This window comes from Chionomys nivalis, chromosome 3 (assembly GCF_950005125.1).
Source record: "Chionomys nivalis chromosome 3, mChiNiv1.1, whole genome shotgun sequence".
Lineage (NCBI taxonomy): Eukaryota > Metazoa > Chordata > Mammalia > Rodentia > Cricetidae > Chionomys > Chionomys nivalis.
Genome location: NC_080088.1, coordinates 32,333,834 through 32,361,440, shown reverse-complemented (window position 1 = coordinate 32,361,440; position 27,607 = coordinate 32,333,834). Strand labels below are relative to the sequence as shown.

Genomic DNA, 27,607 nt, shown 5'->3' with positions numbered 1-27,607 from the left:
ATATTTAGAATCAGTTGTGACTTTATATTTTAAATATTCTGTTAAACTGTATTCTGCTAGCTTATACAAATATGCCGCATTTTCTACTTTGTTTTTTTATTTTTAAAAGGTCTTTATCCAGATGCAATCTGTTTTTCTTATATTCCCATAATACAAAAAGTATTATAATTTTATCTATATTTTGTATAAAAACAAGGACCAACTTTCTTCTTTCCCGCTTCTACAGCTAATACTTTCTATATACTCAGGAAAGAGGCAAAAGGCTTATACTGAAAGCCATATATAATAGAAAGCCAATGAAAAGAGAAGGGTAGACACCAAAGCATCACTCAGGATTCTCTTACTCTATTTTTATCCTCTTCCTAAACTCTAGACAGTATAACTCTTTTCTACTACAATCTTACCTATAAAATATGAACTTAGTCCTTCTCAAAATATACCATAGTGAAGACAAATTCCACCCTCACAAAAAAATCACTTAGTCCATGGGTTGATGTCTGCAATGATTAGTGAGAGCCGACCAGCTGTAGGCCAAGGTTATTTGAACAGGATTGTTCTATCTTCCTTCTCAAGTTCTCTATATTTATTGTATGTGAGGAAGATCAGAGCACCTCGGCATGGAGGTAAGTCTAAAGATCCGGTTTTCCTACTGTAAATAGTAAAGGTTTTACATCAATTGTGATGTCAATTTTCATTTGTTACCAAAAGGTAAGGAGAGAGTAATTACTTTACCAAGCGAGAGACTGTTTGCTTCATAAATTCTCAAATTGGTGCCTGAAATACAATTATATGTACAATATAAGATTAAATTAAAATGAAACCTAAAGTAAAAATAAATCCTCTTAATATCAGGTTTTCTCAGTTTCCAAATGAATTAAATTTTACAAGAGATGATACACTTATACTCATAGTGAAAGAACTAAAGAAAAGAAGGCATGCTGAATAAGATGGAGAAAAACCTAGACTTCCTTACAGAGTATATTCTTAAAATCCAGGGAGAGAGAGAGGGGGAGAATAAGGATATGTTCTTATCACACACACACACACACACACACACACACACACCATTCCAGAACTGTTCTCAAAGATGGATTTAGGGAGGAACAAAACACTAGTTGTTACCCAGTAGAAAGATGATTTCAAAGGTACCTAATAATTCAGTGATGATTTCACTGATGATTCATGGATGTTTTCAAAGGTACCTAGCTGAGGGATAGAAGCTAACTATAGAACAGAAATCTCAAAACTGAACCAGTATGGAAATCTAACTATGAAAAAGTGGTGTTTTAAAAATTGATGGAAATTTGATAATAAAAAAATATAGAAAACTTCTTCTTGAACACTGAGAAATCTATTCGAAGTATCATGAAATTTGTATAGATCTTAAAGGTAGCAAAAAAGAGAGATATTATTTTAAATCACTGAAGCATTTCAGGCACACTTTGAGTTAATAGCTAATACAGATGGCAATTATATAAAGGAAAGGCCTAGGGAGAAGAGAAGCAACAATGAAGAGAAAATAGGAGAGCTGCTTTAAGCCAGTAAGATTTTCATAAGTGAAGAAGGAAGAGTGGGTAAATTTTGTTTGATACTGAAGATGTTGTGATTCAAACTCCTTGACAATTTTAGTCTCTTGGAATCACAGAAGTGAAGCATCCTATACCCTACTACCGTTCACAGAAATGTGACAAAACAGATGTTTATCCTACCAATAAAAGTTAATTGTGACTTGGAACAATAAAAGAAAAGTAAGCAAAAGATTGAAAGGAACAGAATAGACAAGGTCAGCACACTATTTTTTTTTAATTTATTTATTAAAGATTTCTGCCTCCTCCCCACCACCACCTCCCGTTTCCCTCCCCCTCCCCCAATCAAGTCCCCCTTCCTCGTCAGCCCTAAGAGCAGTCAGGGTTCCCTGCCCTGTGGGAAGTCCAAGGACCACCCACCTCCATCCAGGTCTAGTAAGGTGGGCATCCAAACTGCCTAGGCTCCCACAAAGCCAGTACGCAGCACACTATTCTTGCAAGGACCCAAATTAGGTTTCAGAACCCAGCTTGGGTAGCTCACAACCGGTAACTCCAGTTCCAGGAGATCCTACAGCCTCCTCTGGCTTCTGTGGGCACTTGCACTCACATGCTCATACCCACAAACAGAAACACAATTAAAAGTAGAACATTTTGTTGTTTGTTTCTTAGAGAGGTACTCCTTCACTGGGTTCCAAAGAGAAAAACATATTTCAAAAACTTCTAAAAGAACTTCCTTTTTCGTTATTATGTAAGTGATGTGAACATAGGGCAGGAGTGTTTTTATGATTTCGTTCAGTAAGTTTTAAAACGTCAGGAAGCAGCAACAGCCCAGGTATCAAAGTGCTAAAAGTATCTTAGCACAAGGCTGAAAACAGAAAGCAAGAACACACACTGGACTGTGAAGGCTGGCGTTCAGCAGCTGTACTTGAGCTTCTTCAGACAGAACCCCACAGATTCCAACTTACTCTAGCAAAAAGTACCAGGACCCCACAGAAAAAAATATGATCAAAAGTCCTTAGTATGCCCTACTGCTAATGTAGGAAACGTCAATTAAGATCTCATACCTGTGGTTGTAAAACATTGAGTTCATGAAATTTGTAAACGAAAAATTCAAACCACTTGCAAGAATGTGAAAATGTTTAGGGGTAAGAAAGATTTCTTATCCCAAATATTTGCATATATATGCACATATACATTTTACACACATACATATACATATATTATGTAAATATATTTATATTATATATTGTATTGTTTTATATTATATATACACACACATACATACATGCACACATACATAATGTCACAGAGGCACAAACCACTTGGTGAAGCTTTCCAGTAAAATGTAAATGCAGGTAGAATAGAGAGAGAGAGCTTAATCAGTAAAAAGCCTACCATACAAGCAGGAGGCCCTGAGTTCATATCCCTAAACTCACATGAAAGCTGGGTAAGGCAGCATGAGTCTGTAGTCCTAGTGGGTGACAAATGTGTTTCCAGTGCTCTCTACCCAGCCAGTCTGAGCCCCAGGTTCAATAAGATCCCGTTTCAAAAATTAAGGTGTATCTGGGCACAATGGTGCACACCTTTAATCCCAGCACTCAGGAGGGAGACATAGTCTAATTTCTGTAGTTCTGAGGCCAGTCTGATCTACAGAGTTCTGTAGGCTACAGGGCAGAGCTACATAAAGAGACCTTGTGTTTTTAAAAAAAAGAAAAATTAAAGGGGAGAGAGATTAAGACAGCTAAAGTTGACCTCTGCCCTCCTTCCCCCATGTATGTGCACATAATGCAGTAAATAAATAAATACTATGGATTCAAATAGTTGATAATAATGACTGCTAAAGCTGGAAACAATCATACAGTTTCATATATTACTTCATATAGTTTCTGTTATGTTATGATTTGGATAGAAGGTTATCTTCAAAAGCCTCCTGTGCTGAAATTATAAGAGTCTTGACCTAATAAATGGATTAATTCACTAATAGTTTCATAATTTGATGGCATTATTGGAAGTGATCAATTTTTTCAGGGATGGGGCCTAGGTAGGGAAAATAGGTCATTGGAGGCATGTTGCTAATGACTGTAGCTTGTCATTGGCTCCTCCCTGGTGTGGGAGGTCCTTCTGTCTATGTGTTGCTTTTATTGGTTAATGAATAAAAAACTGGCTTGGTCTATACCATTGTGGTATAGGAGTTCCTTCTGTTTGTGTGCTGCTTTCATTGGTTAATGAATAAAGAAACTGCCTTGGCCTAATTGATAGGGCAGAACTTAGGTAGGCGGAGAAAACAGAACTGAATTCTGGGAGGAAGAAAGCAGAGTCAGAGAGACACCATGGAGTTGCCAAAAACAGACGTGCCGAAATCTTTCCCGGTAGGCCACAGCCATGTGGCGATACACAGATTAATAGAAATGGGTTAAATTCATATGTAAGAATTAGCCAATAAGAAGTTAGAGCTAATGGCCAAGCAGTGTTTTAATTAATACAGTTTCTGTGTGGTTATTTCAGATGTTAGTTAGTTAGTTAGTTCAAGGCCAGCCTGGTCTACAGAGTAAGGTTCCAGGACAGCCAGTGTTGCTATACAGAGAAACCCTCTCAAAATATACACACACACACAACACAAACCTAAAAGAAAATTTTAAATTTTAAAAATGATCATAGCAGACAGTGATTAGCTTAGCGGGAGAACTTAAAAGCTCAGTAAACACAGGGTCTGGGTTTAATCCTTAGTGCCATAAAGGGACAAAGACAGCATCCAAAAGGAAAATGCAACAAATTTTAATGGGTTTATGTTAACTCCCATATAGCCTCTACTAAGATCTAGCCTGAAGCACTAGTAAAAAGAAAGAAAACAAGTTCTGTACTTCAATAAACAGATCAGCTACTTTAAAATTCATTGTTCTTACACCAGGAAGAACATCCTCAAATTAATATACATGATACATTCTCACTAGATGATAAACAATTTGTTTGTTCTTTATAAAAATAATATACTAATAGTTGAAACATGAATATGTTAACTCTTTGAGCCAGCAAATCATTCAGTTCATTAGATTCCTTAATTGTTTCTTCTACCGTTTATTAACAGCACATCCCCAGATATTCAGATTAGAACCTGATGGAATATCAAGGAATTGTTCTGGGCATTCACAGAATGCCTTACATCCTTAACATTTCTAGCAACTGACCTCTCCATTCTCTCTCACTAATCTGTCAGGACTTCAATCAATCATTTTCTAGCTACTCAACAATGGCATTCTTTTTAGTGTGGTCTTTCATACTTTACCTTCCCTGATATATCTTAAAACATTTAGGATTTACAAAAATACAGCTTTGCTTTAATCTCTACACATACTGTTCCTTAAAATTCAAACTCCTAAGCCAAGATCTAGATGAATCCATCTTTTGCTGTAAGTCTTAGAGTCCATTGAGGACAGACTCCTCCCTCAAAGTAAGCTTTGCATTGTACTTCCAGTTTCCATGGTAACTCTACAAAGGTAAACATATCAGCTTTGCCACTCTTGGGCCTCCTGGTCAAAAGAATAAAACACCTCTGGCCCTGGGTGTAGACCATGACATTCTGATCTGTCCTAAAGATTAGAACATTATATAGTACTGTCTCCTTTAAGAGGCAATCCAGCTAAGCCTGTCAATCACCTGGCCAGGAGTCCATGCCACAGGAAATTTGATTTCTTGGAAAAAAGAAGGGTAAGGAGAGGGGAGGAAAAAGCATATCTATTCCCTTTTCTTCTCTTTTTCTTTCAGATAGTGATCAAACCTTAGAAGTGTTAACCCTAAATCTCTGTGCTTTTTCACCATCTCTGCAGTTTCTCCCTTCTGCCAGGTAGCTGCGTACCAACCTTTAAGACTGAACATGCCAGCTTTCAGACTCTAACTCAAGCAACATGGTGTTCTTCTTCCTCTTCTCCATCTCAAATTTTCAGAAACTGCTGGGATTTACAGCTTGTCTATGTTAGGTATTTCCCTAGTCAAAACTGCTAAATTGCTCTTAAGATTTTTCAGTCCATAGATGAATTCTTTGACTATCAAGACTCAGTTCACAGTATATCAACATAGGAATATGGACATCTTATCATAAAAAGCATGGGTGTCTAGACTGTTTCGAGTTTCAAGTTAGGTCCTGAAATGTAAAGTAAGGAATGCATATCTACTCTTTTTATAAACACAGTATGGCACATAAAATTATTACCAAAGTAATAATTTTAAAGAATAACTTTTAATATTTCATAATTCTTGTCAAATTTTTAGACCTTGCTACTATACTGATTACAAGTTATACATATTGCTTTAATTAATATGAACAACAATTGAGAAAAAATTTATTCAGCATTAATTTACCTACCTATAACCACTACTAACACTTTGCTATACTTCTATATAGCATCTTAAGATACCTGTGTATCTTAAGGCTAAGTGTTTACTCAGGCATGGTGTAGCACAACCTAATCTCAGCACTCAAAAAGCAGAGGCAGGCAGATCTCTCTGAATTTGAGGACAGCCTGGTCTACACAGTGAGCTATATAATAAAATAGTGCTTAATATTATTGCAAATAGTAACTAAGAATCTAGGACAGAGAGTGATACATTTTAAAAAAAAAACAGTGGCTTAAAGGCTGCATTCATTCTCTATCCTAGCTCCTCACCCTTGCTATGTCATGAAGACAATGAGAGAAAAGAGATAACCGCAGGAGGAAATGGAAGGCACCAATGCTGTTTCAAACAGGTAGTATGGCTGTGCTACTCCACCTGCAGCAGAAGTTCACATCTGTGGGGGTCTGGATTAGAGTTGGGATGTATTTGTTTGTAAGGCAAGCTATGAGGTTCTCAAAGACTATGAAGATTCAAAAGAATTTCATTTTAAAACTTCAAAGTAGCTCATAAAGAAAATGGAATTATAACATTTAAATTCCAAAAAGCTCAGGCTTCAAGATATCCTCTTTCTAGTGAAATGTCATCTCAATATTGTTTCAAATACTCCCTTTGTCCCTAAATTCCAGATGTAAGTACAAGAGGGATGAGTTGGCTTACACTTAAACTGAAATCCCACTGCAAATGAATTGTTTTACTTGATTTTTTTTTTAGTTATGGTATGTTCTAGGTTGCTATGTATTAATTAAAACATTGTTTACTGGATAAAAACATTTAGACCATGAGAGTTTAAAGAAAGTTAAAATGTACAAATTATTTTGCACATGTCTTAAGATTATGGTGATTTTGGTTCCTTTAGAAAACAATAAAAAACAATTTCACCACCATTATATGCAAAAATATGTACAAATTCTAGAAATTTACAAATAACATCTTTAATCTAGAAGATTGCAGGCAACAGTTTTAAAGGCTGCTAAATTGAAAGATGGTAAAGTAAGAAAATGCGTATCCACTTTATTTAATGTTGGTAGGAACTTCTAAATTATTTTAAATAGCATGGACAGTTATTAACATTTAACATATCTCCCATATTTTCGTCTTTTAAAAAGACAAGATGATAATAAACATCATTTCTAGTGCTCTGAAATCATCACAACGTTTACATTGAGACTAACAGCGACCATAAGCCACCCTTTTGAGATAAATGGATCTTCATATAGGTGTATAGCAGACATGGAATAAGAGTTAAGGATTAAGGAATAATTTTTATAAGAAACTTCAGAAAGTTTAAGTTCTTTGTTTGGAAGTTTTTGAAGGTTTTTCTTGTTTTGCTTTTCTTTTCTTTCTTTCTTTTTCCTTTTTGCTCCCCTTTCCCTTTTTTCTCATCCACATCTAAGCAGTTGAAATGAAAATGTCTCTCATAGGCTCAGATATTTGAACACTTGGTCCCCAACTGGTGGTGCTGTCGGGGAGGTTGAGGAGCATGGCCTGCTGAAGGAAGAATGTCACCGTAAGAGGTCTCTGAGAGTTAAAAGCCTTGTGCCATTTCCAGCTAGCTCGTTTTCTGCTCCTGTTTGGGTCTGAAGATATGATCTCTCAGCTTCCTGCTCCTGTCCTCATGTGTGTTGCTTGCTGCTATGCCTCCCAGCCATGATGGAGTCTTGTCCCTCTGTAACTGTAAGCCAAAATAAACTGTCTTCCATGAATTGCTTTGGGTCATTTTTATTTTTTATTACAGCAACAGGTAAGTAATACACACACCGATGAACATATGTAGTTTTTTTTCTTGCATTATTTTAAATTGGTGACTATGACACTACTTCTACTCAATAATGAATTTTACATGCCATAACATATATCACATGCTTGTCTCAGATAGAATACAGTTTATATGTCTACCATAGAAGCTAAAATATACAGGCTGGTTCTTAGGAGTAAGACTAGCCAAGCTACAGTCTTATTATCACATATTAGAACATAACTTAGCCAAATCATCTGCTCTCTCAATCTCAGTTATATTATCTATAAAATGAAAATAGTGGCACATACCATGAAGGGTAGCAAATTAAATGCATTACCATAGGCAAAGAAATTATCCAAGCTCTGATACATGGGCAACACTGAAAATAGGAGTAATATGTATACCTACATAGAGTACAATCTAAAAAAAATGTTCTGGATATTTAAAACTGTTATAGTTTGAATATATCTTCTAAAGTTTGTGTTCTTGAAACTTAATTTACTTTCTGATGGTGTTTGGAATTGAGGTTTTTTTCAAGAAATATACTTTGTACTAGATCGCATCACAAGATTGAGGCAATCATGAGAGCATTAGAGGTTTTATCACAAAAAGAGAAACCTAGTATAGATGTTCCCTTGCTCTTGACACATGATGATTTTCACCAAGTTTTGATTCAGTAAGAAGGCCCTAACCAGATGCTGCAGCTACGAGTCTTGTAATTCTTAGCTTCCAGAACTGTAAGAAATCTTTTGTCTTTATAAATTACTTAAGTCAATGATATTCTATTTTAGCAACAGAAAATATACTAAATATTAAGTTTTTGTTATCATAGGTATTTTTTTAAAAAAATATCATTGTCCATGCCAATCAATACAATATTAAATAGAGAGTATTTAAAACATTTAAACCTTCTAATAGTAAAAATACCCTGGTAACTTCAACTTTAGTAGTAGAAATAAATATTAGCAAACAGAGTATTGGGATAGTGTTGAGCAATTTCCTCATAATTAAAGATTCCTTCCTAGGCTCAGGAAGTAAACAAACCTCCTAAACTCAGCAAAACTGAAGCTTACAATATTCACAAGCTAATACAGTTACCAACTTCTGCAAGAGTAGACTCTTCTAATGGCTGAGCTGTCTGCAAGTTACACAGAGGTCTCTAAGGATGTAGCCTTCATGAATCATCACCTTTAGGGGCTAGGGCCTCAGGAATAAGGGATCCATGCTCCGGCACAAAACCCCTTATCCATACTCTGCTAAATAATTTTAATAAATTCATTGGTTCAGCAAGTTTGACTTTGGTACAATCATTACTTTGGTCTGTCACTGGTTCCCTACCTCGAATGAACAGACACTTTTTCATGGCTCTTCAGAAAAAGTTGACAGAACAGATAATGTATATAAACTACCATAGATTTCCAGAGTACACAGAGCAATGCTCTGCACCTAAATACAAATATCTATTGACATGATCACTTCTGCAGTATTCTCTCACATCTCTATGTTGTTTTGTCAGAAATGAAGCCAGAAAACTATCTTGTCCACTTTTTTCTTAATGTTTAATTAAGTGATCAATTATACAGTATGTCCCCCAGTACTGAATTGGGAGTTTTGTCCTCCTTGCCTTTACAGGGACTGATGAACATTGATGGTGTAAAGTGTTAAACTAGTGTGTACTCTATATCCCATATCATTAACTCAAATGATCCTCTGTATATCAATTCAAAACACCTCCTCACCCAGCAATATTACTTTTGGCTTGAAAGGGAGGGGAGAGGCAGGGAGGGGAACAGAGAAAAATGTAGAGCTCAATATATATCCCAAGGGTGCTCAATTGTGCCACAAGGACATATGCTCAAGTATGTTCATAGCAGCACTGTTTGTCATAGCCAGAACCTGGAAACAACCTAAATGCCCCTCGACAAAGAATGGATAAGGAAAATGTGGTACAATTACACAATAGAGTACTACACAGCAGAAAAAAAAAATAACATCTTGAATTTGGAAATTCAAATTCCAAATTTGAAGCAGGAAAATGGATGGAGCCAGCAAACATCATTTTGAGTGAGGTAACCCAGACCCAGAAGGACAATTATCACATGTACTTACTCATAAGTGGTTTTTAAACACAAAGTAAAGAAATCCAGTCCACAAATCACAATCCCAGAGAACCTAGACTACAACGTGGACCCTAAGAGAGACTTACATAAATCTAATCTACATGGGTATAGAAAAAGACAAGATCTCCTGAGTAAATTGGGAGCATGGGGATCTTAGGAGAGGGTTGAAGGGGAGGGGAGAGGCAGGGAGGGGAGCAGAGAAAAATATAGAGCTCAATAAAAATCAATTTAAAAAAAGCTTCCTCACACAGCTGCCATTTTAGATCTCTGTTCTCTATCTCCAGGCACTCCCAGCCCTCAACAAATCAAGTTTTCTGCTGTTGGTAACCACTCTACCTTCCTGAAGCTTACATAGTTTGCCTTCTGTCCCCTTGTTTTCACCAAAATTAACTTCTCAGACTTCATTTACAAAATATTCAAATCATTGACCATTTGATTTTGAGCTCCTCTAGCTTCAGTTCTAATTCCTCTTCTTATGAACCTAGTTTGTATTTTCTCCCTATGTGAACTCATATCTGGCATCAAATACCATCCACATAGAAATCACATTGCTAAACTGTGATTTCTAGAAGTGCAGCTATCTTTCAACTCAATTTAAATGGGACACTATATCTTAAATTGCATGCTTAAACAAAAAAACTTCAGCAGGGCTTAGCTTGTGCAAGAATCCAAGAACACATAAGTCCATTAGACCATTTATATAACTGTATACCTTCTCCTCATAGAGCCTTTATAAACAAGTACCAACATTTGCATCAATAGTTTGTCTACTGTATAAAGGAAGAGTTCTCCGTTCTCTTCTGAGTCGCTGCTTGCTTGCAGTTGATGGTATAGAGTATTAATGTAGTCAATTTTAGAATCTTATACAACATTCTATTTTTCTATTGAAAAATCGTATTTTTCATATTTATGTTGCTATTACTTGCTACTTAATCATCTACTCAGTCCCTTACCATTACATATTAATATGTACCTAAACGGTATTCAATAAACTAGATTGTATTGGCTACCAATTCACTCCACACTAATTTCACTGGATCTTGGGCTTCCACCCCACCCCCCCAATACTGGGACTCTGTCAGTTCTCTACAGCTAAGCTACAGTTACAGCCTTTTTTTTTTTCTTTCTCGCTTTTTATTTTCAGACAAGGTCTCACTAAATTGCCTGAGCTGGCTTTTTAACTCCTTCTGTAGTACAAACAGGCCTTGAACTTGCAATCCATCTACTTCAGTTGATAGTGTCTATATCACCAGACTTAGCTACACAGATTTCTTAAACTTGATTTAAAGTGTGTGTGTGTGTGTGTGTTTTCTTAATGGTTATGGTATAATTTAGCACATTTTGGTAATAAAAAATTATGCTAAAAACAAGAGTACAACTAATAACTTTCTTTTGACAGGACTACAAAAATCATCTTAAAATATAAAACAATAAACTTCCTTAAAAGCATTTCTTTGTACCATATTATTTACAAAATTAAAATTGGTGTTCAAACCAAGAAATGCAAGTATTCTAGACAAAGGTTGTATCACACAGCTGCAACCCCAGTTGGAGATAGCTTTTCAAGGCAAGGAAAGTAATGATTATTTAGAAAACGGTGGTAAATATATGAAAAACTGTCAATAAATTACTTACATATAGGATTTCACTGGTAAATGTAAAAAATAACCTTTACTAAATTCACTTAATCAAATTAGCATTTCTCCACACCCACCCCAAAGTGGGGGTATTTCAGTCATCTTTGGGGATAAGAAAAAAAATTCATTATGCAAAATGACTGTACTTGAAAATAATCTAAGCAAGAAAATTAAATAAATTTGATCTTGTATTTTTCCATCATTAAAAAAATAGGTTTTAAAAGCTGGGCATGGCAATGCAGACCTTTAATCCCAGCATTCGGGAGGCAGAGGCAGGTGGATCTCTGAGCTCAAGGCCAGCTTGGTCTCACAGTAAGTTCCACGACAACCAGAGCTGCTATACAGAGAAACCCTCTCTCTAAAAATACTATTACTACTACTAATAATAATAATAATAACAACAACAACAACAATAATAATAATTCAGCCATAAACATAGCACCAAAAGATTCCACACTTGCCTGCATGTAGGGTGCAAAGTAAAACTGCTATACACACTGAAAAAAGACATGCAGCTGCCTTCAGCTTATGAATAAGGTGTATGGGAAGCAAATGGATTTGGGGTTTGGATCTAGGTCGCATCCGCAGTGTATCTTTCTGAGTGTATGCAAGTCCTCTAAAATCTGGAGAGTGGGAGGGACCACTAAATTGGACTGAGTGGGATAGTGTGAGTCTTTAGCTCTAGCAACCAGGAGGTAAAGGCAGGCATATCTCTAAATTCAAAACACAACTTGTTCTACATAGTTTCAGGCCAACCAAGACTACATGTTGAGACCCTGTCTCTAATAAATAATTAAATAAAAGTAAAATCCTAAATGAAAAAAAAAAACAAAACACTTCTGTCTGGTCTTAAGCATCTTGGACAAGGGATAGTCAGCAGGCTAAAAAAAAGTTTTACACGTGAATAAATGTTACTTATAAGCATGACTTGGGGAAGGGGACATGGATTGCCATGCCATTTATCACTGAAGGTGGTGTTCTCAGTAATTGCTGTTATACTATTAGCAACAATTAGATTTCACTGTGAAAGTCAACCTAAAAGAGGTATTAAAGAACAACATGAGACTAATTGATTTTGTTTTGTGCTCCCTAGTTATTAGTAAATAAGTAAATAGCCTTTCATGAAATTCACCTTCTATGAACACTGGAAACGTCTCTAACATCAGATTTTTGAAAACCATTTTTTAAAGCCCACTGTCTTAAAAAAGACTAAAAAGTACATATGCATCATATAAAGCGATACAATAAATTGATTTGTAGCTATGACCACTCTACTTGCAGAAGTAAGTAAATCAGTGCAAATTATCATCAAAACTTGCCTTCATCTTTTATATTTATTCTTTTGTTTTTACTGTTTGAGTTTTTGGGGTTATTTTATTTTTTTTTTTTTTGAGACAGGGTTTCTCTGTATAACTCATTCTGTATAGCAGGCTGGCCTTCAACGCAGAGATCTGACTGCCTCTGCCTCCCACGTGCTAGGGTTAAAGGTGGGAACCACTATGCTCAACCTTATATTTATTCTTTATTGAGCCAATTTTCAACATTTACTTAGATGTGGCACAATAAACACACATCTACTTCTGATCTCACTTGCGAACTCAACTACTTCTTTTAAAAGCTTTAATGCACGCAAAGATGTCAAAACGTAGTATTTATGACTACATTTTGGGAGCTAGAAAGTAGCTAGATGAAGCTGTTCCTAGCTTGAGACCTGGGGAGCTAAAATCCAAACCATCAGTGGAAGAGGTTCAGGGTTCAGAACAAACTCATCTGTGCTTTAAGGACTTCAGAATCTGGAGGGGAGGGGGAGTAGGGGAGTGAAGGAGGGGATGGGGGGATTACAGGAATGTGAGGAACTACATTCATTCTTGTAAAAGTGGAACTGAAAAGAGTGAAAAAAAATCACAAAAATGGGAGAAAAAATTTCCCCCAGGTCTTTTTTCCCAAAATGAAACCTATCCCGTAGTTGTTTCTCTGGAGAGAACTGTAAGAGATTCAAAATAATCAGAGAAAAGGTTTCCTAGGGACATGTGAAGAAAATGAGTATACACAAGAGCCCATGCTGGGTGGACCCAATAACAAGAGGGTGAGGAGGTCCCTACTTTCTCTCTCAACTAGGCCAACTGATCACACCAAAAATTAAAGGGGGAAAGTCACAAGTAGGTAAGTGGGGAGTGTGGGGTGTGTGTGTGTGTGTGTGTGTGTGTGTAAGTTGGAAGTGATTGTCTCTGGGGAAATGAAAGAAAGAAAATGTTTTTTTAAAAAAGTTACATGCCTCCCCCCAAATAAAAAGCTAGTTGCTTCTATAACTCAAAAGTTCTTTTCTCCCTTCCTTACTGAATAGAATCCTAAGCATGAATTAGTCATTTTTAATAAGTTCTAATATTCTTTGTGGATGGGGATGACTAAACAAGCTGGAATAAGCCAATGAAAAAGATTTAAGAAAAGATATTTTTTCAACTACCCCACAAAAATACCCTTGTCTTGTCATATAGAAGTCAGATGTGATAGTTGGAATTCCAATATGTACCTTGGCTTATCGAATAAACCAGGGAGAGAGAATAACTAAGAGAGAATAGAAACTGTACAATTATAAACGTCTACAGTGCCTTCCCTGCACCATCTAGTCAAGACTTTTTCCATGAGTAGTCCACATCTCCATAGTTTAAATCACTTAAATCAGGTCTGAACTTTGAGTGAAAAGGAATTCCTCATACATAAGCCTCATATATGACTTTTGAAATATATAAATTGATTTAAAGACAAAAAGGTTATCCCAATTAATAGTAAGAATTAATGAAAACAACAAAAATAACAACAGTACATTATACACCCTCAGAAATCGTTCACAAAAGTGCAAGTATTGTACACATTTTGCAACAAGACCAAAGGGCTGTTTTCTAAGACAATTTGAATTTCTTTGAAGAGAAATTAAATACATATTTTTTAAAAAGAATAATGAGGCAAACAAGCCCTTTTTCTGTTAAGACCATCTCTTTAGGTGTCTTACATTGGCCATAATTACTGTTAAAATCACTGCAGAATTATTAATACCTTTTGCTAAGAACGCACCCAAATAAAAAACCACTTAGCTATGAAGTCAAAATTAAGGACATGACAGATTACTCCTGTAGGTACCATTGACAGTAAACACCGTGTTTACTGTTGGGCTGTTCTACCCTATGCGATGGGAGGCTGAACAGCATTTCTAGCCCCATCCCACTGGTTTGCCTGCCAGGACAATCTATTCTGAATCTGCCAAATCCCCTTGGAGAAAAAAAAAATTCCTGAAAACCCAACAGAAAGAAAATACAGTTGCTTTGAAAGTCACTGGGCTTTACTCATCCCGAGTATCTATCTATCTATTGTCATCTATCTATGACAATATTTGCAAACACTAAAATTTTAAAATGGCGTCTGAAGTTCACTATGAGATAGAAGCAAGCTATCAACTCCAAAGATAAGATTATCTCTAATTCCCCTCTTAAACCCACAGAGGATTTTGCATCACAAAAATATTAATAGCTCCTATCTATTTACTCCTACCTATGTGCTAGGTACGAACATAAGAGCTTTATGTTCATGATGTCCATTCTCTAATTTATACACTTGTCATCTTCCTTAGGTGGCTACCAAGCCCACTGTAGTACAAAATAATTTTATAGTCTACTTTAACCTATCAGATTTCCAGATATGTGTCTCATTATAATCATTCTGGTACTAAAATTAAAAATGAAGCATTTTAACTTGTTTACTTTACAATGTATGACCAAAGTTAAATCATTTTAGGTTTTAGAAACTGAGTATTTCCTACACCTAACAAGTCAAGGGAAACAACAATGATGTTCGTTGAAATTAATTTTACTACTATGTCATGATAAAGCATCCTTTTTAAACTTTTTTTTTTAATTTTAGGTGGGTTTTGTTTTGTTTTGATTTTTTTTTCTGTTTGTTTTTAGAGACAGAGTCTGTCTACATAGCCCTGACTATCCTGGAACTCACTATGTAAACAGACTGGCCTCTAACTCAGAGATCCATCTTCCTCAGCATCCTGGATGCAGGAATCATAGGCCTGCACCACCACACCACACCTGGCTCTCTTTTAAACTTTGTATCTGTGCTTCCTTGAGTACTGTTACTAACTGCCTGTACTTTATAACTGTACTGTTATCCCCTGCCTGTTACTAACTTTCCACCACTGTATCCCATCCACAGCACACAATTCAAGGTAGTGTTTGATTATTTGCCTTTCAGCAGATACTGAAGTCTGAATTCAAATCCAAGCTTGCCCTTCCTTTGGAACCCAAGGAAAGTTAACTTGTTTAGGCTTCACAGTCTATATAACTCCTTGCCTGAAGGTTAACCGTTAATAGGCTAAAGTAAAAGTTGCCTTCCCCTCCCTTTCATATCAAAGCAAATTAAGTAAGGGTTAAGTACCCATTCTCCTGAAGCATTTCTTGTGCAGATAACATAGCTCAAAAGTAATTAGAGGCAATTAATTTTATTTTTTCTGTAAAGAACTGTTCCATTCCATTCTTCTATAACCCTAGCACCTACTGCCAAGATGATTCATATTTCCCTCCAAAAAGGAGATAAATTATAGATTTTCTTCTCAATATCACTATATTTAAGCCATATATTCAGTTTACTGTCAGTAGTTAAGAGTAAATTATCTATTTTAAGAATTACTAGTAATTAGGTAATTTGCTAATAAATTAAAGTTATTTAATATCATTACTAGTAAATAATAGAACCTTAATTGTTTAAAATAATTGATCTTTGCAAATACAGTTATATAAGCCACTGTTTTCCTTACTGGAAAATTAAACAATTAATATACTCCTATTTTATTAAGTAGTGGATGAAATGTAATTTATTAAATGATTCTTTCATTACATTTAATATATGTAAAATTAATATATATAAATATAAATATCACTTGCAAAATAAAACAGAACAGGAACTCAGAAAGAGATCTATTAGTGATGTATAAAATAGGTAATGAATTTTCAGGAAAAACTTGGCAATCTGAAATATGTTTATATAACATAATTTAGCTATATAAAAATTCATTGCATTTTTCCTGTTCAGTTTTAGTCTTGGTTATTCATAATTTTAAAAAATAGTCAACCTCATCTGTTCTTAAAACATTTTAAAGACAACTATCAGAATCTGACGTTGTTGTTTATTGACGAGGGTCTCACTATATAGACCAGGTATCCCTTGAGTTTGCGGTCCTGGCGTCCTCCCCTAGGTGTAGTCATGGTTTTCATGAGTTAAATCTGCTCATTTGCTCTTAAAACTTAGCTTCAAGAGGAAATTTAAAGGTAGGCAAAAGTTCTCCAAAAATGTTTGGCACTCAAAATTTTCAGCAATGAGGAGCCACTGGACAAGTAAATTAATACCACCAAGCTGGGGGTGGAACACATTGGGAGATCTAGCCTTGGTTTCAATGCCTAGTGTGTACGCGCGCGCGCGCGCGCGCACACACACACACAAAAACACACACACACACACACACACGCACACACGCACAACACGAGGGGGAGGGGCAGAAATGCAGAGAAAAGCTGTTCTTTTAAAAAGTAAAAAAGAGAAAAGTGCAATGCCATTTGTCTCATAATATATTTAAAATAGCAAATTCCTGCTAATTTGCCTATGTTCGAAGTTCCTAGGTACATAGTCTACAAACCTAACGGTTGCTAAACAAGAAACACGTAGTTATAAGACAGAGGCTCTAAAGACACTGAACTTCAGTGAGCATCAATTGTCAAGAAGAAAAGACATTTTCAAGAAACTCATTAAATACAGAAAAAATGTTAAAGATATACATTGTCTATACCCAGACTGTTTCGACCTTCAAACCAATTTATCTATGACATTGGCAAAAATAAAAAGAAAATTTATATTAATCATTAGCAACTTATTGAAAATATCAACTTTACCCTTTTTTTTTTAACTTGAATGCTTGGCAGGACATAAATATAATGTTAACCAATATAATGCCCACTCACTGTTCGCTTTATTTGTCACCTGTGACCTGAGGGAAATTAAGGGCTAACTGATGGAAACCGTTCATGTATTTACCCAGCTAGCAACTATCTCACTTGACAAAAAAGGAAACTGAGGCACAGAGGTGAAGTAACTTGTACAGGTACACATGGAAGAAATGATAGACCCAGGACCTGAACCCCATGTGGACAATAAGAAGCATTTTTAAAGGTAATATGATAAAGTATCTTTTTTTTAAGAAGCAAGCGTATTGAATGCAAAAAAAGCTATATTACAAATGTATGCGGATGAGAATGCAGATTATACTAACTTTATTCCTAAACACATAACTGTTTCTATCTTTGCTTACAATTCAATGCAAAACTACATTCAATCCTAACAGCAGTCCGCAGAGTGAAAAATAATTTACAGTCACTTTTCCGAAGCTGAAATTAACAGATGAACCAAAAAAAAAAAAAACAAAAAACAAAAAAAAAAACCGTGTAACTTAAAAGATGGGGGGAGGGGTGGTGTAACCAGGGCAATAGTTTCAGGAAAACGACTTTCTCTGTGTGCAGTTAATTAGGAAACAGTGTGTCTGTCAGAGAAGGGGGTCAAAACAGGGAAAGATGACAATCACTCCATCAACGTCCCACGCCCAAAGCGCCCCCCACCCGGGAGAGAAAAGTAGCTAACGGTGGGTCAGTGCCAGTGCCAACTGAAGAACTGGCCCACGGGGACCTATGAGGGAATGACAGGAGACCCTAGCAGAGGGGGAGGGGTGGCGATGACAGGAGGGCAGGCAGTGGGGATGAGCGCCTGCCTGGCGACTCCGAAAAAACGAGAAAGCCGGGGATGTGGGTCTTAGAGAAAGGCAGGGGAGCTCAGCAGAAGTGAGGGGGGCCGGGCAGGGAACGTGCGTGAGAACGACGGGACCCTCGGGCACCGAGGGGGTCTCCGGCAGGGCAGAGCCAGGTCAGGACGCAGTTCTCCCCTGCTGACCGTCCTGCTCCCAGCCCCTCCACCACGACAAACTCACTTTCTCCTCACCCCGAAGTCCGCAAGTCACCCCCAACCTGCTCCCCGTGCCCCTTCGCCAAGCCGGAAAGCGCCGGAGAGGGAACCGGAGCTTCCCGGACTCCCTCCCCGTCCGGCTGGCGGCTGAGCCCCGGACACAGCCCAGAGAGGTGGCCCACAAGGCCAGCAGCCGCGCCGAGGCCCAGGAGCCGGGTGACAAGTCGGAGCGGCCGACGGGCGCCTCACCTGACAGAAGCGTCGGCAGTAATCCCGGCTGCTGATCCCGACGCCGCCGCCGCCACAGCCGCCGCCACCGCCGGCGTCCTCTCTGCCGTCGTCCGCAGCCCTGAGCCCCACAGGGCCCGGCGGGGACTCCACAATGGCCACGAGCTCTTCTCCGAGGCGTTCGGCCTCTTGATCGCTCTCTTCCTCCGCCATGAGGCTCTCGCCGCCCAGCGCGTACCCAGCCCCTGCGCCGCCGCCGCCGCTGCCTTGGTTAACCTCCTCCTCTAGTTCCCTCCTCCTTTCCCTCCGCCCCAGCCGGACAGGGGCCACTCGGCTGGGCTCTACTTCCGGCTCCGCCCACCCACGCCCCCAGTTTTCACTGGAGGAAGGAGGCCGCCAATCATAGGCATACCCGCCCTACACCCCTATTGGTTCAGGGAGCCGTCCGTCTGCCAGGCCCGCCGTCTGTTGGTCGCCGTCGCTCGGCGGTTGCTGAGGACCGCCTACGAGCTCTGCCATAGGGCGCGCCCGAGGACGGGGCGCGGCGGGGGACACGGCGGCCGCGGCGGGGTTCGCTCGGGCGGCGGCGGCGGCAGCGGCGGCGGTAGCAGCAGCGGCGGCGGAGGCGGCGGCCGCAACGGGACCGCCTTCATCCCGTTGCTCTGCCTTTCCCTCCTCCTCTCTTCCTTCCCGCCGAGGGCTCGTGCACTTCCCCTAACGGCGGCCGGATCCTACGGTCCCGAAGAGCTGGGGAGACGGAAGGTGGGCTTGGCCGTTGGAGCGGGCGGCGGGCCGGGGCCTTGGGCCCGTGAGAGGGAGCCGGGGGCGGGGCCGGCGGCCGCCGGCGGAGGAGGAGGGAGGAGACGGGCGACCTGACAGCCGCGGCCTGGGCCGCCGCCCGCCGCCCCCTCCCCGGGGACAGCCACCGAGTCGGCCGCCGACTCCGCGGGCCCTCGGACGGTGGCTGGGACGCGGCCCGGGGCGGTAGGCGGCGTCGGGGCGCCGCCTCGGCCGGCGCGGCGGGAGGAGACTGTCTAGACGTCGGCCGGCCCGCGCCCGCCTTCCCCGCCCCCACCGGAGCCTCGGGCCTGCGGAGCGCGCGGGCCGCAGGGGCACCCGCCCGAGCCGTGCGAGCCGAGCCGCCTTCGAGGTCGGTGCTCGCCGATCGCGCAGCGAGGGCGGAAACACCGGGGCCGTGCGTGCCCTAGGCGCTCCGCCGCCGGCCTGCGGTCTGCCTTTCCCGCCCCTCCACCATCTTTCCTTTCTGTTTGTTTTTGTATCTTACAGTAAAGGCATGACTTCCCGGCGCCGCAGGGAAAATAGGGTGCAAGCCCAGAAACTCTTTCCCCACCACCACCTGTTGAAAAACTGATTTTCGAAGGCGTTTCCGGGTCCGAACAAACGGAAAGTTGCTAGGATTGGATGCGTCCCTAGTTCTGCAGTTTTGCACCGGAAAACCCTTACTACTTAATATCAAGGAAAAAAAGAACTGGAAATTAAGCCGGTAAACATTTCTACTTGAAAGCTTCCGAGTTTAGTTTTGCTTTAGTAAATTGCTGCTTCGCTTTTGTTAGCTAGTTCTTGCGTTTAGCTCAACTTCCTCATTTGTTTAGAATATTTCTGACTTCGGAAACTACTTTTACTTGTAAGGAAGATCATCGCCTCTCTAAGAGGCAATATCAGGAGCAAACCTTTCAACTTAAAAGACTAGAGAAGCTCAGCCTCACATTAGTACAAGAATTACAGACTCGCACTTCGCTTCTGTGGCGCTAATAGTCTGTGTTCCTGCTTGTGCTCTAGCTCTTCTCGTATTTGCAAAATTAATAGGTGCAATAAAGATATTTTCTGCCAGGGGAAAAAAAAGAATTACAGATTTGTCCAGCGGTGGTTGCCCACACCTTTAATCCCAGTGCGCTGGCAGCAGAGGCAGGTGGAACTCTGTGAGTTCAAGGCCAGCCTGGTCTACCGGGCAAGTTCAGGACAGCCTCCAAAGCTATACAGAGAAACCCTGTCTCGAAAAACCAAAAGAGAATTACAGATTAATTTTTTTCAAAGTTTGCAGTCCAGGTACTTAAATATAATTCCATAGAGAAAAAAAGCTTAAGTGGTTTCCCAGAACAAGAATTCAGGTTTTTTCATGACTGTCTTATAGCCATTAATTATTACTAGAACAGGTTGGTGTCAGAGGTATAGAATACATGTAGAAATTTCAAATATTTGCACTGATAGTTCACTGAATATTAGGTAGAATTCATTGACCTGTCTTCTGCCATGGAAAACCTATAGCCTAACAGTATCTGTCAGGACTTGTGTCAAAGATGTAATGGCGCAGAAATCTACAAAAATTATGCATATTCTAGGCTTGTTGTGCCTTACAGAATTTTCATGAATTGCTAAGTCCTCTAACTTAGATTTTTGCTGACACATTGACAAAAATGAAAAGAATTTTGATGTTGCCCAGCAAGTAGATTAACACAGTGGGATACTCCATGGTTTGTAATTATACTTAGAAAACTAATTCTTCAGAACATATCTGGGCATATTTCTCCAACATGTCTATAACAGAAAATTATGTGAATTTTTATCATTCATTTTAGTGTCTTTAAATTTTGATTATTATGAAATTAGCTCAGAGGCATGGCCCCAGGGGAGTAAAACTTATTATTTGTTACCAGAGTGTATTCATTGTCTTGGGTTTTCAGTACTGTAATTTTACAAAGCTCATAGTCAGGTGATCATTTTAAGAAGTTTGTGGGACTGGTAAAATAACTCAGAGTAAAGATGCTTGCTGCCAAGCCTGACAGCCATGAGTTCAGTCCCTGGAAGCACTGGGTGGAAAGGGAGATCCAGCTCCCTCTAGTTGTCCTTTGAACTCCACACATGCCATGCATAGGGGCTCACACACATTCATACATACATGTAAACATAGGAAGTAAAAAGCAGCCAGGTATGGTGGCACATACCTGTAATCCCAACTCCTCAGTACAATTAGGCAGGAGGATTTCACATTAAAAACCAGCCTGGACCACAGTTGGGTTTTTTTTTGGGGGGGGGGGTTCAATTTTTAAAGTTTGATATCTGGGTAGAGTGAGTTATTAAGCTGCTTCTAAATTATATATTTGTGTAAATGGTTACTCAGGTTTTTTTTGTTCATTTGGTTTGGGCATTTTTCTGTTTGTGTTTCACTTTTTGTTTTATTTTGGTTTTTCGTTTGTTTGTTTGTTTAATTGCTGGAATCAAACCCAGGACTTAGCTCATGCTGCACAATTGCTCTGCCACTGCCACTGAATTGTACACCGACATTCATTTACTCTTTGGCCCTGTCACATATTGGGTACCATATTAAGAGAAATAAAAATTAGTCTTCAATGGAAATAAAACCAAGAGCATGTTGACTTAACTTTATTATCACCCTTTAAAAATACTTAAGAGATATACATGTATTAAAAATAACTTTTCCAGGCGTAGTGTCATATACTTACATTCTTAAACACTCAAGAGGAGGCATAGATAGGTCGATCTCTATGTCTACAGAGGAAGACCCTTTGTTTTGTTTTTTGTTGTTGCTGCTGCTGCTGTTGTTGTTTCTTGAAACAGGACTTTTATAGCCCTGGCTGTTCTGGACCTCTGTATCTGTAGACCAGGCTGACTGACCTGGAATTTAGAGATCCGCCTGCCTCTGCCTCCACAGTGCTGGGATTAAAGGCGTGAGCCACCACTGCCCAGCAATAAGACCCTGCCTTAAATATATATAAGTCTCTATATGCCATTGTATATAGTTGCACTTGCCTTATGTTCTTTGTTGTTACTTGTTCTCTTTAAACAAGTTTTGCTATCAAGTCTTGAGTTCGCAAAATCAGTTTCCAGTGAGAAACTAACTTGAACATGTCTAACTTGGGCAAGATTAGTATTATTGTTCTGAATGTTTACTGTTTTGGGGATTTTCTAACAGAAATATCTAGAGTAATTTGAGTTATTCATAAATCTAATTTATTTGTCGTAAAGGTCATTGTATTGGAAAGTTGGCTTAGTAGATATAGTGCTTCTTGTGCAAGCATGTGGCCTTGAGTTCAGATCCCCATCATCTGTGTGAAAGCTGGTCTCAGCAGTGTCCGTAATCCCAGTTCTGGGTTCAGCTAGAGAAGTAATTCAGAAACTAAGGTGTCCTCATGGGCATATACCACATACACAAATGGCAAGGAATGAGCCTAGCTGTCTGCTGCTAATTTGATTTAGTTTTGCTGTTCTTGAATATTTCAGATAAAGATTTATAACACATACAACCTTCCAAATTAAGTTTGAGGTTTTTGGTTGAGGGAGGGGTTGGTTTTCTTAAATCTTTACTCCTAAAAAAGCACTTTAACCCTATCATTGTTAAATCACTTCTAGAATGAACTATTGTCATGATACTTACATCTTTCTCTTGTCTTAGAAGAACCTTACTCAGTCAAAATGGAACGGTTCGTAGTAACAGCACCACCTGCTCGGAACCGTTCTAAGACTGCTTTGTATGTGACCCCTCTGGATCGAGTCACTGAATTTGGAGGTGAGCTTCATGAAGATGGAGGAAAACTCTTCTGCACTTCTTGCAATGTGGTTCTGAATCATGTTCGCAAGTCTGCCATTAGTGACCACCTCAAGTCAAAGACACACACTAAGAGGAAGGCAGAATTTGAAGAGCAGAATGTGAGAAAGAAGCAGAGGCCCCTGACTGCATCTCTTCAGTGCAACAGTACTGCGCAAACAGAGAAAGTCAGTGTTATCCAGGACTTTGTGAAAATGTGCCTGGAAGCCAACATCCCCTTGGAGAAGGCTGATCATCCAGCAGTCCGAGCATTCCTGTCTCGACATGTGAAAAACGGAGGGTCCATACCTAAGTCAGACCAGCTGAGGAGAGCGTATCTGCCTGATGGATATGAGAATGAAAATCAGCTCCTCAACTCACAAGATTGTTGACAAGGCAGTTATGACCATTGTGATCAAGATTAATAATGTGGAGTATTAAAGTTAATGTGTTGATTGTGTGCTTCATTTTTATATTTATTTCATTTCAGATCATGTGATACAGAATAGTTTTGCAATGTGTATATAGTTGCAGGCAAAAGGAAAAAAACCTCACTGTAAAACTTATGCTTATGTTAGTCACCAATGGTATAAAGCAAAACTTAGCTATAGAGTGTATTAGGATATCTGAAACCTGGTGGTTATCTTTAAAACTGATGGGTTTTCTTCTGAAATGTTTGTGCATGGAAGAACTGCCCTGCGTTGTAGCCCTGTTGCCATGTATGATTATTTCTTGTGAGGTGACTTAATTATTTGGATTAAGAACTAGCCTAGAAAATTTAAGCTGCTGCCAGACTATACCACTCACAGGAACTTGAAGTTCTTTTCGAGATAGAATGGTAGGCAGGAAATGTTCTTAGAGCTTGAGATCTCTAGAAGAAATGGCTGTTCAAACTCCATTTTGTTTATATATGAAATAATTGCCTACCCTTCATTTCCTCGCGGTCTTCACCTTTTTAGAGATTTGTACACAATAGCAGCTTCAAGTGACCAAAAGACTAAAATCTCTCTAACGTCTGCCAAAAGCCTTGGGGGATTTTGCAGTGATGAGATTTTAGTCTCGAACATGAACACAAATTTTTGAACCATAGTTTTCATGTTAAACATCATCTTAGATTTGCAAACTTTTTATGTCTTGGTACTAAAGGACTACAGGACTGGTTTTTTTTTTCATTTAAATACACTGTGGTTCAGTTTTTTTTTTTTTTAACAAGGAATTAGTAGTTACTTTTTGGCTCACAGCAAATAAAAAACTTGCTTTCTATACAGTAATTTTTCCATAAGATTTTATGTTTATTTAGGTAAATAGGCTAGGAGTGAGTTTTAGTTTGACTTTTACTGCTTTGCCTCTGGTGACATAGGGTTTTAAACTTGGATGCTAAACAGTTGTCTAATAAATGAGGCACGAATTTTATAGTAGAGATAAGCAGGATGCTGCTTAGCTGTTTTTGAGTCAGAAAATCAGTTCTGTTAAAGGTCAACCATGTTTAGGTTCTCTGAACCTCACTGTTCTGTAAGCTTTTTAAAAGTAATTTAGCTCAGATAAGTCCTCTTCATCAGATCCAAATTATATTTTTTAAAAGTTTAGTAACTGAAGACTTAGTTAGAGCTTTAATATAAAAATTTAAAAAAAAATCAAATAGTTGAAAACATTGAAGTTATATTTCTATTGTAAATCAGTGGCATGATGCCCTGTGTGACTTGGAGTTATCTTTCAGGTCATTGTGCCGCAAATTTCCATTAAACAAAAAGCCAAAGTTAGTAAATAATAATAATATAATTTGGGGGTTGGTTTATGTTTTTGGGGATTTTGTTTTGTTTTGGATTTGCTATTCTTTTTTTGGTTTTTGGTTTTGACTTGTTCTTGATTTTTTTGAAACATGATCTTTCTACATAGACCTGCTGTCCTGGAGCTCACTCTGTAGACCAGGATAGCCTTGAACTCACAGAGATCCTCCTGCACCTGCCTCTTTCCCTCTTGAGTGCTGGGATTAAAGGCGTGCACCACCACGCCCAGCAATAATTTGTGTTTTTAAGAACAACTTGTCTTAAGGGTCTTTTGTAGATTTAACTTTCCCAATTCAGGTTGTCAAAGTGACCAATTGCTTCTTTTAAAACCCTGCTGTGGAAAGGAAAGTCAGTTCTCAAAATTTGTAGTTTCCATTTTCTCATGTTTGGTTATATTTACGTAGAACGTAAATGTCTAGGCTAGTTGTTTACTAACTGCAGTTGGTAAAGCACAGATCATCAGCAAAGTGTAAACAGTATATTCTACTCTCTCAAAGAATTTGCAGGCAACCATGTTTAAATTGTCTTGAGATGGTAGGATGTCTAAGCAACTAAAATAATTGAATTTTGTACCACTATTTTCAGAATAAAAACAAATCATTTTAATTTTTTCAGGATTCCATGTGATTTGGACTATTCCCTATTGTCTGGGACTATGCACTATCAGTAAACATGGCAGAACAGTTTCTAGTAATCCCCTAACATGTTGGATGTTGCACTAGGAAAACAATTCACCTTTGCCTTTCTTGCAGTTATTTTTACTGACTTCACAGTCACTTAGTTCCTATAGAAATGTTTTTCCAGGCTTGCAACTGTTCTTACGTTTTTGCATCTCTAGGGGCATAGTTCACTCTGTTAGGCTTGTATCATGTCCTTAGAATGAGTTTTTCATTCCCTTGGGGGAAAGTTACTATTAATGTTGCTTCACTGATTATGAAAGTTTGTTTCTTGGAACTGGTTAAATTTGTCTCATAAATAATAAGAGTGGTTATAGTAGCCTGCTCAAACTGGGAAAGATTTGCAAAACTCTGATTGGCATGTTAGATAGTAAAGGCATGTGCTACTTGGGAGGCAAAGTGAACGTGTACAGAAGCTTTCGATCTTAGTTATATAGTGGTAGTATGATGCTATACTATTGGACCAATAGCAGCTCTTTTTTTATAAGTTGAATGCATTATATTTCATTTATAAACTGCCTTCTACACATACTTACCTGTTATGTTTTCTCAGAGTGTTGTAGTATGTCTTCCAGAACCTCGCTATATTCTGACAGTAAATAGTCCTAGCTTGTTGAATTTTCTGTTGGTTTCTTTTTCATTATCTGTGGCATATAGCAAGCCTGAAAGATATTGTAATCATATTTTACAGAGTGAGGAATTAGATTGTGTATGAGAACCTATATAGTTATTTTATCCATTATCTTTGATTAAAGCTTTCTAATATTATTTAGTAAGTGCTTCTTCCAGTTTATGCCTGTGGCCCTCTGAATAAGGGACCAGAAAACAGCAAATTTTACATCTTACTCTTTAAATAGTTAAGTGTCTGCTTGGAAGTGATCTGAAGTTGGACGTACAGTTGGCAAAATTTCCAAGCTGAAATTTGGTCTCAAAGAATTTGTGCATGAAACATAGCAAGTACATGAAAGCAAATCAAACTTAAGGCGACCTGAAACCAAGGCTAGAAGCGAGCTTTCATTTGGTTCTCAGTCTTTGTGAGGGCTTGCTTGTTGGACTTAACTGCCATTCAATGAGGACAGATCACCTTAAAATAATTGATTTACATGGAAGGTTAGTCCTATAGTTTCGATTGCTTTGTCTTTCGGCCAGCACTGATGAGTATGTGAAGTGGCTATCCTAAACCTTGGATGATCTCAACCCATACTCAGATCGCTGAGGTAACTATGGTCCTTACCTAGTGCTATTCTACTTGTATCCAGAAAGCTGTATTAAAACTTTACTATGTTAATTTTCGTCTTCCTGTGCTTATTTTTTACTTTTGCTCATGCACGTATTTTAGTATAAATGTGTTGCTTTTTAAAAGTTTGTGACATTTAGAAATAAATTTCAAAAAGTTTCTAATGTTTTTGAAAGCATTTTTTGTATGAGCCAATGACAAACGTTTTGTGATTTCAGTTGAATTTTGATTTTTCTATCGGTCTTTCTCCTGTTTGTAGTGTTAGTCTGTTTGCTTTAGGTGAAAGTTCTCTGTTATGCCAAAGTGGCATCATAGCATCGAATTGTCGTTCTCCCAAAATTCTATAGGCAATGTTTAAGTTCAGTCAATTAATGGGAATATTTTACAAGTATTATGAAGGACCTTGGTTGTGGCTCAGTTAGGAGGACTTAACTGCTCCTGTACAGGGTTCCCAACACTCCCACTGATTGACTTACAAAACAGTCTAACTCTGGCTGCAGAGGATCTGGCATCGAGCACCTGCATACAAGTACCTACAAACTCACATAGGTACACACGTAAATCTTTAGAAATGGCATGAACATCAGTTAACCACAGGCAATACTGGTCATTTAAAAAAAAATATATGTGAAAAAGGTCTTGTTTGCATCTTTTATATGTTTTTGAAACTCAGAATAAATTTCTTTTAAACCAATAATT

General features: G+C 38.6%; 2 protein-coding genes across 3 annotated transcripts in view; one reads left to right on the top strand and one right to left on the bottom strand.

Annotated features, from left to right (window-relative positions):
• Positions 1-18,886, bottom strand: part of Znf654 (zinc finger protein 654) — a 53,721-nt gene extending 34,835 nt beyond the window's left edge. The window contains exon 1 of the mRNA XM_057765456.1: positions 18,665-18,886. Coding sequence (XP_057621439.1) covers positions 18,665-18,856 — 192 coding nt within the window. The 5' untranslated portion in view covers positions 18,857-18,886. The remainder of the gene's footprint in view (positions 1-18,664) is intronic.
• Positions 18,887-19,182: 296 nt separating this feature from the next.
• On the top strand, positions 19,183-27,067 carry Cggbp1 (CGG triplet repeat binding protein 1). 2 transcript variants are annotated; one of them, XM_057765635.1, is made up of 3 exons: positions 19,183-19,405; positions 19,931-20,147; positions 23,079-27,067. In XM_057765635.1, the coding sequence occupies exon 3, from the start codon at positions 23,096-23,098 to the stop codon at positions 23,597-23,599; it is 504 nt and encodes a 167-aa protein (XP_057621618.1). In that variant the 5' UTR covers positions 19,183-19,405; positions 19,931-20,147; positions 23,079-23,095; the 3' UTR covers positions 23,600-27,067. The 2 variants fall into 2 exon arrangements, with proteins under 2 accessions (XP_057621618.1, XP_057621617.1); XM_057765634.1 differs by having other exon boundaries at positions 23,076-27,067.
• The last annotated feature ends 540 nt before the right edge of the window (positions 27,068-27,607 follow it).

Coding starts and splice junctions, on each gene's coding strand:
- Cggbp1 (XM_057765635.1), top strand. CDS start 23,096: ATGGAACGGTTCGTAGTAACAGCACCACCTGCTCGGAACCGTTCTAAG.